The 15605-nt window shown below is 35.8% G+C and overlaps 2 protein-coding genes across 2 annotated transcripts; both read right to left on the bottom strand.

Annotated features, from left to right (window-relative positions):
* Positions 1 to 1436: 1436 nt before the first annotated feature.
* On the bottom strand, positions 1437 to 5348 carry LOC128206030 (uncharacterized). The gene is made up of 3 exons (XM_052908155.1): positions 4810 to 5348; positions 3109 to 3349; positions 1437 to 1454 (listed from the first exon to the last, which is right to left on the bottom strand). The coding sequence occupies exons 1-3, from the start codon at positions 5346 to 5348 to the stop codon at positions 1437 to 1439; spliced, it is 798 nt and encodes a 265-aa protein (XP_052764115.1).
* Positions 5349 to 7702: 2354 nt separating this feature from the next.
* On the bottom strand, positions 7703 to 11738 carry LOC128206019 (uncharacterized). Its single transcript, XM_052908143.1, has 3 exons — positions 11200 to 11738; positions 9700 to 9891; positions 7703 to 7712 (listed from the first exon to the last, which is right to left on the bottom strand). Exons 1-3 carry the CDS (start codon positions 11736 to 11738, stop codon positions 7703 to 7705), a joined length of 741 nt encoding a protein of 246 aa, XP_052764103.1.
* Between the last annotated feature and the right edge of the window lie 3867 nt (positions 11739 to 15605).

Raw genomic sequence — 15605 nt, 5'->3', positions numbered from 1 at the left:
CTTAAATATACTTTGTAGCCTGCTCGCCGATTGGGTCCGGCGCGAGGGCGAAGAATTCTCACTTCATTTCGATGGAACCTAGTCAAATAGCCCCCAAGTCGAAACGCCCCCATTTTGGTCAAATAGCCCCCAAACTTTTGGTCAAATAGCCCCCACTTGGAAAAGAATGGTCAAAAAGCCCCCAATTTGGTCAAAACGCCCCCATTTTGGTCAAATATCCCCCACTAAGATATATTGCATTTACATAATTGCTAATCAAACTTTCATAACCTGATTTCAAGACAAAACATTTGTTGACAATTAAAATGTTTTAAAATATATTAAAAATAATCTGCACATATGAAAGTCATATGAATTAGAGAAGAAATGGCATCTCAATTATCACACTGTGCAATAATCGTATAAATGTGAAGCGCATATATTTGAAACATAAATAATATGCTTAAAAATTAATTAATTATGCACAATATGAAAAATGTTTGCTAAGTCCCAATAAAAATATGTACTTGTTCTCTTTTTGTCATAAATTTGTGAAATGAGTTAAAAAATATAAACATAAAATATACTTGCTTGCTTTTATTTATTAGTTTTGCTTTGTAAAGATGCTTTATAGTATACAAGTACGCTACGTCTTGACGTCAGTATTAGGGATATGATTATAACGAGCTTGGTGGTCCCCCCACCCCCCCACCCCTTCAAAGTAAGCATTCAAAATGGCACGGAAGACACTCAGTGTGTGTATACCACGTGATAAATTGCGTCATAAATGCTACGTCGGAAGGCCATATTTTGCTTTGAATGAAGACTTAAAACAAAGATAACTCCACTATTTCTTTACCATATTAGATGAAACATAGCGCAGTCTACGCCTCTTACGGAGCCTCGCCTTCGGTCTTTTACCAGAGTTTGATTGAAAGTTAAGTTTCTTCAAACACTTCGAAAAACCTTTTCACTATACGGCCGTCTGACGGAGCACTGTCAAAACAATATTATGGAAAGATGTTTGTTGAAGTGTTTGAGGAAACTAATCACCTAATCAACCTTCGGTAATAAAACGAAGGCGGGGCTCTTTAAGCGGCATAGACTGCCCTTTGTTTTATTTAAAATGGTTTAGTTTATATAGAAAAGTTATCTTTGATTTAAGTCTTCATTTTATGCAAACTGTTGCCTTCCGACGTAGCATATATGACGTAATTTATCACGTGGTATGTACACACACTGACACTAGCGATACGCAAAACGCTTACATGCGTGTTAAATATCGTTATCAACAAATGTTGGCGTTACAATGCAGCTGAAATTTCGTTGGCTATTTTAATAAACGGAGGACCTAAAATGAGTGTTCTATGTAAAATATGCAGCTATAATACGGTAGTTAAAACAATCAAATCAAAGTGTAAGTTTGTTTAAGATAAATAGACATGATATTTCAGATATTACTTTGAGGGAGCAACCTGAAATAATGAAATACAAGATTCATGGCTGACACAAAATTTCATTTCAATGTCACATTAACAATAGTCTGAAAACGTATATATAAATTGTATATACATTGTAATACTTCAAATAACACATTTAGCAAATTGCGATTTAAATACTAATGCACAACGTTCGCGAATTGTTTCGTATTGACAATTTAATTTTCGCGATAAATATCTGGCTTTCTAGTTTTAGTATTTGCAAATCATAACATTCAGAATATAATTCAGAAAATATCACGTACATTTAAGAATTTGTTTTTATATCACTTTTCAAATTATATTATATTTGTAGATACTATTAGAAAATTACCTCGAACGTAACAAACATGGCATGCAGTGTCTATAAACCTGTTCATAATATGTATATCTTTACTCAAATATTACTCCTTCTGTACCAAGAAAGGTTTTCGTTCATTTCATGAAATATTTGCTCTGAAAAGTTAAAATAGTTTTTACATTCAAACACTTAAAGAAACTTTTTATATAAAAAAAAACAACCAACAAACACTTCCTTTTGTCAAAACACCGGAGTAGTTTAAAAACTAACAGCATCAATTTACATAATTCTTAAATTACCTCCCTTTCAAATTAAAATTTGAAGAATAGGAAATACATTCTTTGACTGTCAGCAGACCAATAATGTTATTCATTTTCACTTATTCTTCTAACGTTTAAACTGATGGGAATCTAATGCATCTTCCCATTGATATTCCATTGCTTAAAAACGCGAATCAGGTATAAGACTAAGAGTTGGTCAAAGCAGAATGCCATTGCAATGAGACAATGCTATATACAGACAGAATTTAGCTAAGTGTTGTACCTACTTAAAGAGAAAAAACTTGCACATGTAATGCACCAGTCAATTGTAACCACGGCCCCCAGGTCCGGGGATATACCGGGGAAATGGCCCGTGTTTTTACCTTCCAGGTGGCCCCGAAGTGCCGGGTGAATGCGGTGGTTTTGTCAAAAATAGCGGGGAATGGACCTTACCTAGGGTCCCTGGGGTGCGGTGGCATTTGGCGGGGATTTTACCAGGAGTTCGTTCCCCGCAGGGCGAGGATTTTACCCGGGCTTGGCTGGACCGAAAGTCAAAGTCCCCGGTATTCCCCGGACCTTGGGAGCCGTGGTTACAATTGACTGGTGCACAAGTCAAGTATTTAATATTCAAGAATTTCTTTTCAATTTATGCATGACTGATGTCACATTTTGCCAGATCTAGTATAAAGCTACATAAAATACGCATGCAACAGTTCACCTGGCCAAAACATTTTATATTGGTGATGAAATTGAAAACAAAAGGAAATTTTAGTATAAAATTTGCAGGTGCCTGGGACGACAGCGAAACACAGATGGCGTGGATAAAACACGAATACAGGTGTAGAAGAAACAGACACCAACACCTGAACACAATAACAAAAAAGAGAAAGAAAGATATTGGGTCATCGTCAGTTCGTCAATTGGATCCAACGTCGACATGCTATGATATGGGAACTGTCCGATTTGTATTTCTAAACATCTTGAGATAAACGACCAAGTTAAGGACACCACCGAGATTGGTAAAGGTTGTCCCAAAGTAGCTCAAATACCCCGGTATTTCCAATGGACTGTCCACAAACAATACCCAAACCCAATACAGGCCGAAACACCACCACTGAACTACAAATGCCAAGACAAACATAGACATCCTCGTTGCAGCTTTAACATGGCGCCCTATAGTGATTGCATTTGGCACAATAACTTTTCCATAGCTGCGAATCTTAATGAATGTAAGTATGTAGAGCACGATGTTGACAACCAAAATCACTGGCATTGGGATAGTTGTGAAGACCATATTTGCCACGTGGCCATTAACTGCGTCGTAAAAGCATCTGAAAATATAAACATATCTTCTACTTGTAACTTCAGCAAACAACATATCTGTTCACATTACATGTGTTATAATAATAATTGCTGCTTCGTTAAAATAATGAGCAAACTTTAAGTTGTATACATTGTAGATATTAGTAAAACGTTTCGCTCTTATAAATATATATTAATACAAAACTGATGATGATGATGATGATGATGATGATGATGATGATGATCTGAAAACCCCGTTTCCGATCAATACAGCAATGGATTATAGATAAAATACATATGTGTAACTAACGATCTTTTCATTTATTTCATGTATTTAGCTTACGATAACAGATGTGTCATTTAGCCGTTTCCTTTGACAAACGATTGATACTTCCAAACTTTACTTGTTTTTATTACAGACCCCTTGGTTACTTTGCGGGAAGAAACCGGGTACTATTTTTTTAAGTAGATCCAAAAATTTAACCATGCTAGAAATTCTTGGATAGATAAACAAGTACCCGTATGGAACTCCTTTTATTGTCATCACACAATTACCCGCCTTGTTGAAGACCGTCGTCTGAAACATTATGGAAACCTTGTCTTGTGGCAATATTTAGAATCCTTATCAATTATTTCTCGCTTCAAAAGGCACCATAAAAAAGTTTGCACGCACCATTCAAGAAATAATGCCTCACTCTTCTTAGAACTATTTAAAGACCAATTTGACTATTAGCATAATCTGAATCACTACGCGCATATCCATGACAACCACGAATTACCACATATCCAAACGCATTTATTTTCACAACGCACAAAAGAGTTCCAGCAAAATAAAATGCACCTCAAAAAGCATATTCCATGGCTGCTCGTGTAAGATAGGTTCATCGCAAACCTCGCGCAGGGTCATTCGGAACTCGGCCATTTTTATCAAAAACAACCTCGGATGTATTTCGACGGTTTACATACTCAAAAAGAGGTACGTTTAAGTCCGCTGCAAGTAGATCGCGTAGTATTTTTATTTAGCAGTTTAACTTTATGTCTTTACTCTTGGTAATCTTAATTATGTTTGCAATAATACACTTCCCTGGCAATCAATTTAAACTTAGATCAGTAAATACAACTCTAAAATACTACACTTAATTAATGATATAATTAAAGAAAATACGAACTACTTCAACTGATGTACCGGCATACATCCGAGGTTGTTTCCGATAAAAATGGCCGAGAAGCTTCGAATGGCGCAGGATGTTTTGCGGAAACTCGGTAATCCTCGTTTCCGCAAAAAAAAAACCTACGCTCGGGTCGGGATGAACTTATCTTACACGCTCGGCCATGGAAGATACTAACAGTCTAGGTCGTGTTTATTTCGTATGTACATGTGCCTCGGTACCCGTAGGTAATTGACCATCTGGTAACCGGGTAAAAAAATGACCCGTCCATGCCTTAGTTATAGGTCAAAACTAAAAAAAAGCTTGGACATTTGACTTACGCAATTCCCATTGGCCCAAACTGGTCGTACGCGGCTGCAACCGTCGCCCCTAGGAAGGGGACCACAAACGCCCAGATCAGCAAACCGCAGTCAAACTTGCCAAACGAAATATTCTTATTCAAGAACATCATGACGAAGACGTTGATCGCCACGACATTCGCGATGAGAATCTGTGCGACAACAAAGACTGTCATGATAAATCCGTAAAAGGCACATAGCACTTTTGGCCTCACGTGATCCATAGTGAACAGAATCTGTAGATGGTCCAACAAGTGAGTGAAACTGAATAGTCCATCGCATGTTGAAATGTAGACTACAAGCCTCTGACCTTTTGACCATTTAGGGAAAAATTCCCCAGCCCTGCGGTTCTTAAAAGATAGAATGATAGTGGCCAATGCGCAGACGAGACTCGCGGCAATGCAAACGATTGCTGGTATGTGTATATAGTAAAACGTTCCTTTGACCAGCCCGTAGACGGGAATATCATATCCATTTTTGAACAAAAACCTGTCTGACTGCGTTGTGTTATTCGATACCATCGTGGTTCAGTGCTTCAATAAACCTAACGTCGTTCGAACAGCAGTTATATTGCGGGAGCTGACATGAATGCTCGGAAATACTATTACTGTTTTTATATTTTCCGGAAGAGTGTTAATGATTCGTTTACTTGTGAAATATTATATCAGTTATACAACCTAGTAGCAGTTATAACTGGTTTGCAAATTAGATAGATAGATTCTATTTATGCCTCCGTGGAAATGAAAATCATGCTTGTTAGCACTCGAGCAGTTCGACAACACCTGCGTTTGTTCTTCTTTCAACGTACAGACAGAGGTGTTGAAGATATGCGTCAACTCCTTTGTTATAGTCTATAGAAATAGTTCCCTTTGGCACTCTTTTTGTTCATATTGAAATGATAGCGAAATGTAGTTTACGTCACGAATTCACCATGAGGTTATGTTGTTTAAAACATCATTATCGAATGACGTTAAGCTACGCTGCTATTTTATGAAATTGATAAGCAGAAAAAAAAAATTGTGTGGGAAATAAATACGTTTTTTATTTATAAATGCTTCAATCGATTTTTACATTCTCAGAAAAACTTAATCGTACAAATACAAAATATTACCAGAGTCCTCTACTTAAGTACATTTCGGCCCACTGACAAACTTGACCTGTTCCATTTCGACCCATATATAATAATAATAATAATAATAATAATAATAATAATAATAATAATAACATCTTTATATTAAGAAGGTAACACATTATCACATAATTACAGTGTCAAAACATATAAAACATCATATTTTCAATATGGCCTTCTAAAACAAAACAATGACATACAGCTTTACACAATTCACACATGTATTATATAATAACATACTGTTATTAAAATATCATCGAAAACGATAAACAACCAGTCATATAATTTTGATAGAGATAAAATGGACAATTATACACATGTTGGCAGTCAAGGGTCAAGTGTTGTAGATTATGTTTTAACTACACAGAATTTATTTGAGCATGTTTCTAGTTTTGTTGTTGATTCACCAAACATCTTGTCAGACCATTGTGCTGTTAATTTTGCATTGTCTTTTAGTAAACATACAGCATATGCAACATGTAATGAGAGTAGTCGTAGTAGCGTTAAAGGTAAATACGTGTGGGATAGTAGTAAAAATGATGTTTTATGCAAAATATATCATGCCAAGATACACTTGATTTACAATCTTGTAATACTAGAATAAATAATGCTACAACAGCCCAAGATTTGGACTCTTGTATTTCTGAGTTTTCTGCTATTATACATAATTCGGCACAACCATTGATGCGTAAATGTTTTATTCAGTCGGACACAAATCGTTTATAATATAGCTCTAGCAATGACCATCCTTGGTTCGATGAAGATTGCTATGAGAATAGGAGACTATTTTATAGCGCATTAAATACTTTTAGACTTGACAACTTGAAAATAGATTTACTATGGTAAATGCAAGATCTCGATATAAAATGGGCATTCGTAGAAGTAAGCTTTCTTATGATAAATTGCAAACAAAAAAGTTAGGTGAACCGCGGTTTAAAAATGCAAAGTTATTTTGGAATATCTTAAAAGACTGTGCAAATATTAAAGCCACCAATATATCATTAGACACGTTTGAACGGTATTTTTAAACGGTAAATAACTCCAATGACCCTTTTTTCTCGATTGATGAGGATGTTGTTGATTTCATAGATAGATATGAGAAGAATGAATTTGATGTTATGTTCAATTAATTAAATACACCTATTTATTATATTATATATATATTTTTTTGCAAATTCTAAAAATGAACTACAATTAAGCTTAGATGCTTTGTTTTGAATATTGTAATAGATGGAAACTCGTAGTAAATACTAATAAAACTAAAATTATGATATTTCATAAGGGTGGACTATTAAGGAGGGATATGGAGTTTTATTACAACAATGTTGAAATAGAAATTTCAAACACGTTTCCGTACCTCGGCATTGTGTTTAGCAATGGGGGATCGTTTTCTGATGCTCAAAGAACATTAGCTGGTCAAGCACTAAAAGCGATATTTCAATTGAAAAAAGTATCTTTATAAATTTACTAGTCTATCAGTTAACCATAGACTTGATTTATTTGACAAACTTGTTGCGCCTATTTTTAATTATGTTGGGGAAGTCTCGGGTTTGTTCAATGCAATCAAGTTGAACGAGTTCATTTACAATTCTATAAATGTCTTCTCGGTGTAAAAAAACCGACACAAAATGACTTCATTTATGAAGAGTTAGGGAGGCTTAGTTCTAAGACAATAAGATACATGAGTATAATTAAATACTGGGTGAATCTATTTCATAGTAATGAAAGTAAATATTATAAAAAGGTTTATAACATGCTGAAAACAGATATGGAACAGCATCCAAATTGGTGTTCACTCACAAAAGACTTACTTTGTAGTTTAGGTTTATATGATGCCTGGTTTTATCAAGAAATTGGAAATGTTTAGATATTTTTTGTGTCTTGTTAAACAAAGGTTAAAAGATAGTTGTATACAAGATTGGCAATGTAGATTAGACATGTCCAGTAGGGCTAGGTTTTACAAAAATGTGCCCAGAATTTAGATTTCAACCATATCTCAACATAATAAATATTACTAAATTTAGAATGTCGGTGCCCAAAATGCAGCTATCTTCACATAGATTAAGCATTGGAAACGGGACGATGGAATAGACCACAATCAACGCCCCTAAATGATCGTAAATGCACTGTTTGTTCCTTATTAGAAGATGAATACCATTTTTTCTAGAATGCACATTATTTAATGAACTAAGAATGAGATTTAAACCTAAGTATTATAGACAACATTCTAGTATGTATAAATTAATTGCGTTGATCAGTACAGAAAATGAAACTATTTTAAAAAATCTGAGTATGTTTATATACAAGGCTTTCGAACTTAGAAATGTTGCATTATATCCAACATAAGTATATGTGTGTGTTTATATGTGTATATGTATGTGTTTATGTATATGTATATGCATATAAGATATAATCACCTATATACCATTCATTGTATTTTTATTTTATTTTTTATTATTGTAAGTTTTGGTATGTTATATGTTGTCTGTAGTGCACGAAAGTGCATATATATGTATGAATATTTACACATGTTTTGTACTTGTCGCCATGATATTCGGCCACTTGGGTCTATGATCATCTGGTAAATAAATTATCTGTTCTGTTCTCTAATCATATAAAGTAAAGGTAAAAGGTCATGAATATACATTTTCCGAAATTATTGCTCGAAATTATATTTTGTTCAATGGGATGACAGTAGTTTCGAATTTGACGAATATTGATTTCAGCCGTTATTGGTCCAGTGAATCGATATATTTAAACAGACCCCTTACCAGTAGACATAAATGTGACAAGATGTAAAAATTATGTTAAATGTGTCCCCTGGCTAAAAGCTCGGATGCGGAGTGGGGCCGTTAAAAATAGAAATGTAACGTTATCAATCACTAACAATAGACCAAAGAAGTCAAAACACGGTATAAGATGAACGTCATGTTTTATTACATACGTGGCAAGGTAGCTTACTGCAAGTATTGAAGTTAGAAAAGAAAGCTATGTTAATATTGAATATAGTTCCTTCTTAGAGGATCCATTCTTACTTTCAGATTAAAAATTCTGTTAAACACAGTGCCAAACCTTGTCATGAAATCATAACCAAATAAATAAATAAATCGGGCGTCACATTGTATAATTGGTAACAAATATTGTTTTGTTCTTGTAGCCAGCTTTTGTACATATCATGTTTTGTATGTATACAATAATTAACCGTATTAACTATTATTTATTTTTTGAGTTTTATCTTATGGTTTTCTTTATAAATGTTTCAATTAAAATAAATTTCATGTTTGTCTGTATGTCTACTTTTCACTCAGTTTCTAGAAGATCGTGTGTTTCCATACAGAATCCCAAAATTCCCATTTCGGAAATATACCTCGTTGCTCTGCTAATGTCGCTGTCGCTCGAAGACTTTGCTCTCTACGTATTTTTAAGTCTGAACTCATACTAGTATATCGTGCTGACGATGGGCAAACGACAGCTTTTCGTTGGTCTGTGTTCGTTGGACGAAAAATAACATCGGGTCAACGTTAGTACATTAAGTGGGACCTATGTTAGATGTGGGAACTGTCCGATTTGTATTTCTAAATATCTTGAGATAAACGACCAAGTTAAGGACTCCACCGAGATTGGTAAAGATTGTCCCGAAGTAGTTCAAATACCCCGGTATGTCCAATGGACTGTCCACAAACAATACCCAAACCCAATACAGTCCAAAGCACCACCACTGAACTACGAACGCCAAGACAAACATCGACATCCTCGTTGCAGCTTTAATATGGCGCCCTATAGTGATTGCATTTGGCACAATAACTTTTCCATAGCTGCGAATCTTAATGAATGTAAGTATGTAGAGCACGATGTTGACAACCAAAATCACTGGCATTGGGATAGTTGTGAAGACCATATTTGCCACGTGGCCATTAACTGCGTCGTAAAAGCATCTGAAAATAAATATTTTAACTGTAACTTCCGTAAACAACTTAAATGTACAGTTACATGTGTTATAATAGTTATTGTTGAAAAAAAGAATGAACAAACTGGATAAACGTTTCCCAAATGTTATGCTTTGAAATAAGCATCACGTTTTGCTCTTGCATATATACCTCGTATATATATATATATATGATTACATTATAAAGAATGTATACTACTACTACTACTACTACTACTTCTTATACTACTACTACTACTACTACTACTACTACTACTACTACTACTACTACTACTACTACTACTACTACTACTACTACTACTACTACTACTACTTCTACTACTACTACTACAACTACTACTACTACTACTACTACTACTACTACTACTACTACTACTACTACTACTACTACCACTACCACTACCACTACTACTACTACTACTACTACTACTAATAATAATAATAATAATAATAAATAATAATAATAATAATAGTAATAATAATACTAATACTACAATTAATAATATTTCATGTATTATGAAAATGTATGTACCGTTAAAAGGAGAACAATGGACGGGTTCTCGGGTACCCACCGACCAGGTACGTTTTGGTGGGTAACCGGGTAGTAAAATTGTACCCGGGTACCCGTCAAAACGATCAATACGGCAATGGATTGCAGAATACACCAATATAAAATACATATCTGGTACGGTCTTTTTCATGTATCAAGCTTACATAAACAGAGATGACATTTTGTCTTTCCCGTTCACAAACAATGAAATTGTACTTGTTTTTCTTTTGTGGTAGAAACCATGGAATTGCTTTGCGGTGTCGTGTTTATTCGCGGCGTGATATGAGAATGTACAGGTATCTTTATAGCTGCGGGTAATTAACGATCTGGTTACCGGTTCAAATTTCTACCCGTTTATGCCCTAAGAGAAGACTAAAAAAAAGTAATTCGGAACTCCTCGGCCATTTTTGTCAAAAACAACCTCGGATGTATGCAGGTACATCAGTTGAAGTAGTTCGTAAAAATTTGAATTATATCATTAATTAAATGTAGTGTTTTAGAGTTGTATTTATTGATCTAAGTTTAAATTGATTGCCATTAAATTGTATTATTGCAAACATATTTAAGAATCCCCAAGAGTAATGTCACAAAGTTTAACTGCTAAATAAAATTACTACGCGATCTACTTGCAGCGGACTTAAACGTACCACTTTTTGAGTATGTAAACCGTCCAAATACATCCGAGGTTGTTTTCGATAAAATGGCCGAGGAGCTCCGAATGAAAAAAAGTTTGAACATTTGACTTACGCAACTCCCATTGGCCCAAACTGGTCGTACGCGGCTGCAACTGTTGCCCCTAGGAAGGGGACCACAAACGCCCAGATCAGCAAACCGCAGTCATACTTGCCAAACGAAATATTCTTGTTCAAGAACATCATGACGAAGACGTTGATCGCCACGACATTCGCGATGAGAATCTGTGCGACAACAAAGACTGTCATGATAAATCCGTAAAAGGCACATAGCACTTTTGGCCTCACGTGATCCATAGTGAACAGAATCTGTAGATGGTCCAACAAGTGAGTGAAACTGAATAGTCCATCGCATGTTGAAATGTAGACTACAAGCCTCTGACCTTTTGACCATTTAGTAAAAAACTCCCCAGCCCTGCGCTTCTTAAAAGATAGAATGATAGTGAGTACAGCGCAGACGAGACTCGCGGTTAAGCAAACAATTGCAGGAATATGTATGTAGTAAAAAGTTCCATTAGCCAGCCCGGAAACAGGAATATCATATCCATCTTTAAACAAAATAATGTTTAGCCTCGTTGTGTTATTCGACACCATCGTGTTCCAGTGCTTCAATAAAACTAACTTTTAACGAACAGCATGCAGTTAAATTGCAGACACCAATATGAAAGATCTTACTGGTTTGGTTTGCATATGACATATTATATCAGTTATACAAACAATTAGCAGTCATTCCTGCTTTTCATTCCACTATGCTAATTAAAATAATGGTTATTAGCACTGGACGTAGTGCGCAACACCTACCTTTGTCCTGCTTTCAATGAACACAACCAGAGGTGCTGAGGCAGTGCATCATCTCTTTTGTGATAGTCTATTTATCAATTTAATATGCGTTTTATTTCTCTGTGGTAATGAAAAGATCGGTTATCGGCAGTGGATGCAGTGCGACAACACTTACCTTTGTTCTGCATTCAATGTATACTGGCAGAGGTGCAGTGTAGTCTAAAATAATAGACGTGTTATACGGGATTCTTCCAATCCCTAACGAAGGATTTGCCATATCAAAAATCGTAAAAAAAATCCGTCAACGTACAATTTTTTGGACTAACCGAAGGTGCAATGCATCAATTCCTCTGCTAAAGTCAATGTATTAATTTAATGTGACAGCATTTTTTTGTTCACAAAAAACAGCGACATGTAATGTAGGCCACGAATTTGCTAAAAAGGCGTGCTGATCCGTGTTTTGGTGGTAACAAACCAGGGATCGCGGGTTCGTTTACCCGCCACACTACTAGATATACTAATCGTCTTCTGAGAGGGACGTTAAATGGGGGTCCCGTGTAACAGTGCTATACACTGGTGCGCGTTAAAGAACCCGGGTTACGTGTAGCTCTAACCACACAGCCTGGTTCATTACGGCCCAAACTTGAGTTACAGTATATGTCGGAAATCAAATTAAAATAATAAAAAATAACAGCAAAAAACAACAACAAGAAATGGTTGTCAAACAGTAAAACCATTGAGCGCCTCTTTGTCAGTAATATTTAGGGATTTAATACAAATAATTTAAAACGAATTGCATTAATAATCATGCACCAGTCAATTGTAACCACGCCCCCCCCCCCGCCCGGGTAAAATGACGAACTGCCGGTAAATTCCCCGCCAAATGCCTACGCACCCCAGGGACCCTAGGTAAGGCTCATTCCCCGCTATTTTTGGCGCGCAGACAAAAACACCGCACATTCGGAGCTCCTCGGCCATTTTTTTCAAAAACAACCTCGGATGTATTTGGACGGTTTAAATACTCAAAAAGTGGTACGTTTAAGTCCGCTGCAAATAGATCGCGTAGTAATCTTATTTAGCAGTTAAACTTTATGACTTAACTCTTGGGAATCTTAATTATGTTTGCAATAAAACACTTCACTGGCAATCAATTTAAACTGAGATCAATAAATACAACCTTTAAACACTACATTAAATGAATGATATTATTCAAAAATTTACGAACTACTTGAACTGATGTACCGGCATACATCCGAGGTTGTTTTCGATAAAATGGCCGAGGAGTTCCGAATGAAACACCGCATTCACTCGGCACTGCGCGGCCACCTGGAAGGTAATAAAAAGCGGGAGCATCTGCTGAATAAGGGCACTTTTTTACTGAAGTTTCGTAGTCCTAGATCAAAACATTTTTAAATCCCTGTGTAAACAAAGGTTTTATAAGACTATTGATTGTGACACAGAAAGCATTTATTTTGCCTTAATTGCATCAATTTCTCTTCGGATTTCTGGATAAGGTTTGATTAAAGCTGCACTCTCACAGATTGACCGTTTTGACAACTGTTTTTTTTTTTTGTCTTGGAATGGTCCAATTTTTGCGTACCCATCTAAAAACATTAGTGACATAAGCTAGACTGCTGACAAGAGATGAGATAGAAGTGTTTCATACTTTCGTTCGAACATTGATGGGTTTTTTTATTAATGCGTTATTAACCCTTTAGGAAAAATGAAATAATAGGCAGTTAGCAAACAATTGAGATATGTTATATTGTGAGTAAACTTATATGACTGGATTGAAGGGATTGGTGCCAAAATCAGCTGACTCTGAGACGAAAAAAAAGGTCGAAACGGTTTGTCTGTGAGAGTGCAACTTTAAAACGGACGCCTTTGTTTCTGATGAAATGCCTGGTCATGCTCTGGTTGCGAATTCCTAAATGACAAGAATAAAATAAAAGGCTACATATTAACAAATGCATACCATTTTATGGTGCCTGTGGGACCAGAGAAATCGTTTGAGCTATAACGATCTTAATGCCGTTCACTTAGAATTGAATGAGAAGTTCTAGAATACCGCTAAAAGGTTTTAAATCGGGTATATATTTAGAATGAATTGCTTGGTAACGTGTCCATGGCAAGTTATTACTTAATTGACGAGCAAACCTCGTTTTTCATATTGTACATTAGTTAATTTGTTTGCCTTACGATTTATGGTACATTTTCTTATTAAATGGATGTGCATGCATGGGTACACGAAGCGTACGGCAAGTTTCACCAGTCACGATAATGATTATTATGCGAGTAAGGTACCATTGTGTGTACAATGTGTCGTCTATAATATTAAGACGACTTTTAGAAGATTAAACTTACAAAGTGACCTACTTTTTACAACCAGATGGGTCATAATTGAATTTGACATAGAAGGTTGAACAACTTTCATAAAACATGGTCAGAATGATTATGTTGACACTAATTATTACATTTCATGTGTCATGCATTTTGAAATAGACGCATGCAAGTCACAGATAGCAAAATAGCATTTAGCCACACTTGAGATTGAGCAGATATGCTTAAGGTTTATGTTAGGTTGTCCTTAGTGTAGGTATACAATTAATTGATATGTCTGACACAGTGGCAATCAGTCAGTCCGTGTTTGTGTTTGTGAAGTACCACTTCGGGGGCATTCGTAACTTACAGTGATAACTCTTGTTAATAGTAGAAATAACATTACCGTACAATATTGATCGTCTTCCGGGAGGGACGTTAAATGGGGGTCCCGTGTGACAGTGCTATACACTGGTGCATGCACGTTAAAAAACCAGGGTAGCTCTAACCAGGGTTACATTCTGTCCGTGCACTATGCTCCGAAAACCCTAAAATGACTAAGACTCTTAACGGAGCACTCGCCGAATGGGCAAGGCCCGGGGTGCGAGTATAAATAAGCTTACACACCCGTGGTATACAAAACTAAATTAGACACGCATGTTGGAGAGGGTCTGCATGCAGTCTTGTGAACCAGAAAACCTGGACGCACCTGACATTACTGCCCTTGATATAGTGTAAATTGAAAGCAAAAAGAAATATAGAAGAAAATTTCAATAAAATAATCATCGCAAAATTGACTTGGCTTGTTTAATTCGTTTAATAAAAAATATGATAGTGAAACTTCATTTATCCCAATTGATATGATAGACAAATTCATATACATATTGTAGATAGTGTACGAGACCGTTTTTGTTCAAATATGTATCTTCAGTTGCACCTTTGCCCAAAATTCTCCACAGTTCTTAAGCGTAATAATCTTAAGTAATGTCAGGGGCGTACCTGAAGCATTTTGAATTGTACACCCGTACACTTTAGAGCGGTGAAAAAAAGTAAAGGTATTTCTATATTCTTGTCCGAATATTATATATGGGGTTGGAGTGGGACCGATATCCCCTGACGTGGGACTGTTTTACTGGCCATTTTGCGGGAACCTTAATTCATTTGTACGCCTGTGCGTACTGGAGTATGCCTAGGTACGCCCCTGAATGTAGAAGTTTATTTCATTAAGGTAAATTTCATTCTTAATCTTGCTGATTTTACTTAAAAAAACACACTCGTGTTAAAAAGAATTTCGCCATCTGTGAGGGATTCCCTTGAAAATAATGCATTTCAATAACACTCAAACTTGTATTAGGGTAGATT

Source organism: Mya arenaria, chromosome 2, assembly GCF_026914265.1.
Source record: "Mya arenaria isolate MELC-2E11 chromosome 2, ASM2691426v1".
NCBI lineage: Eukaryota > Metazoa > Mollusca > Bivalvia > Myida > Myidae > Mya > Mya arenaria.
The sequence above is the reverse complement of the archived record's forward strand: the minus strand, read 5'-3'. Positions and strand labels throughout refer to the sequence as shown.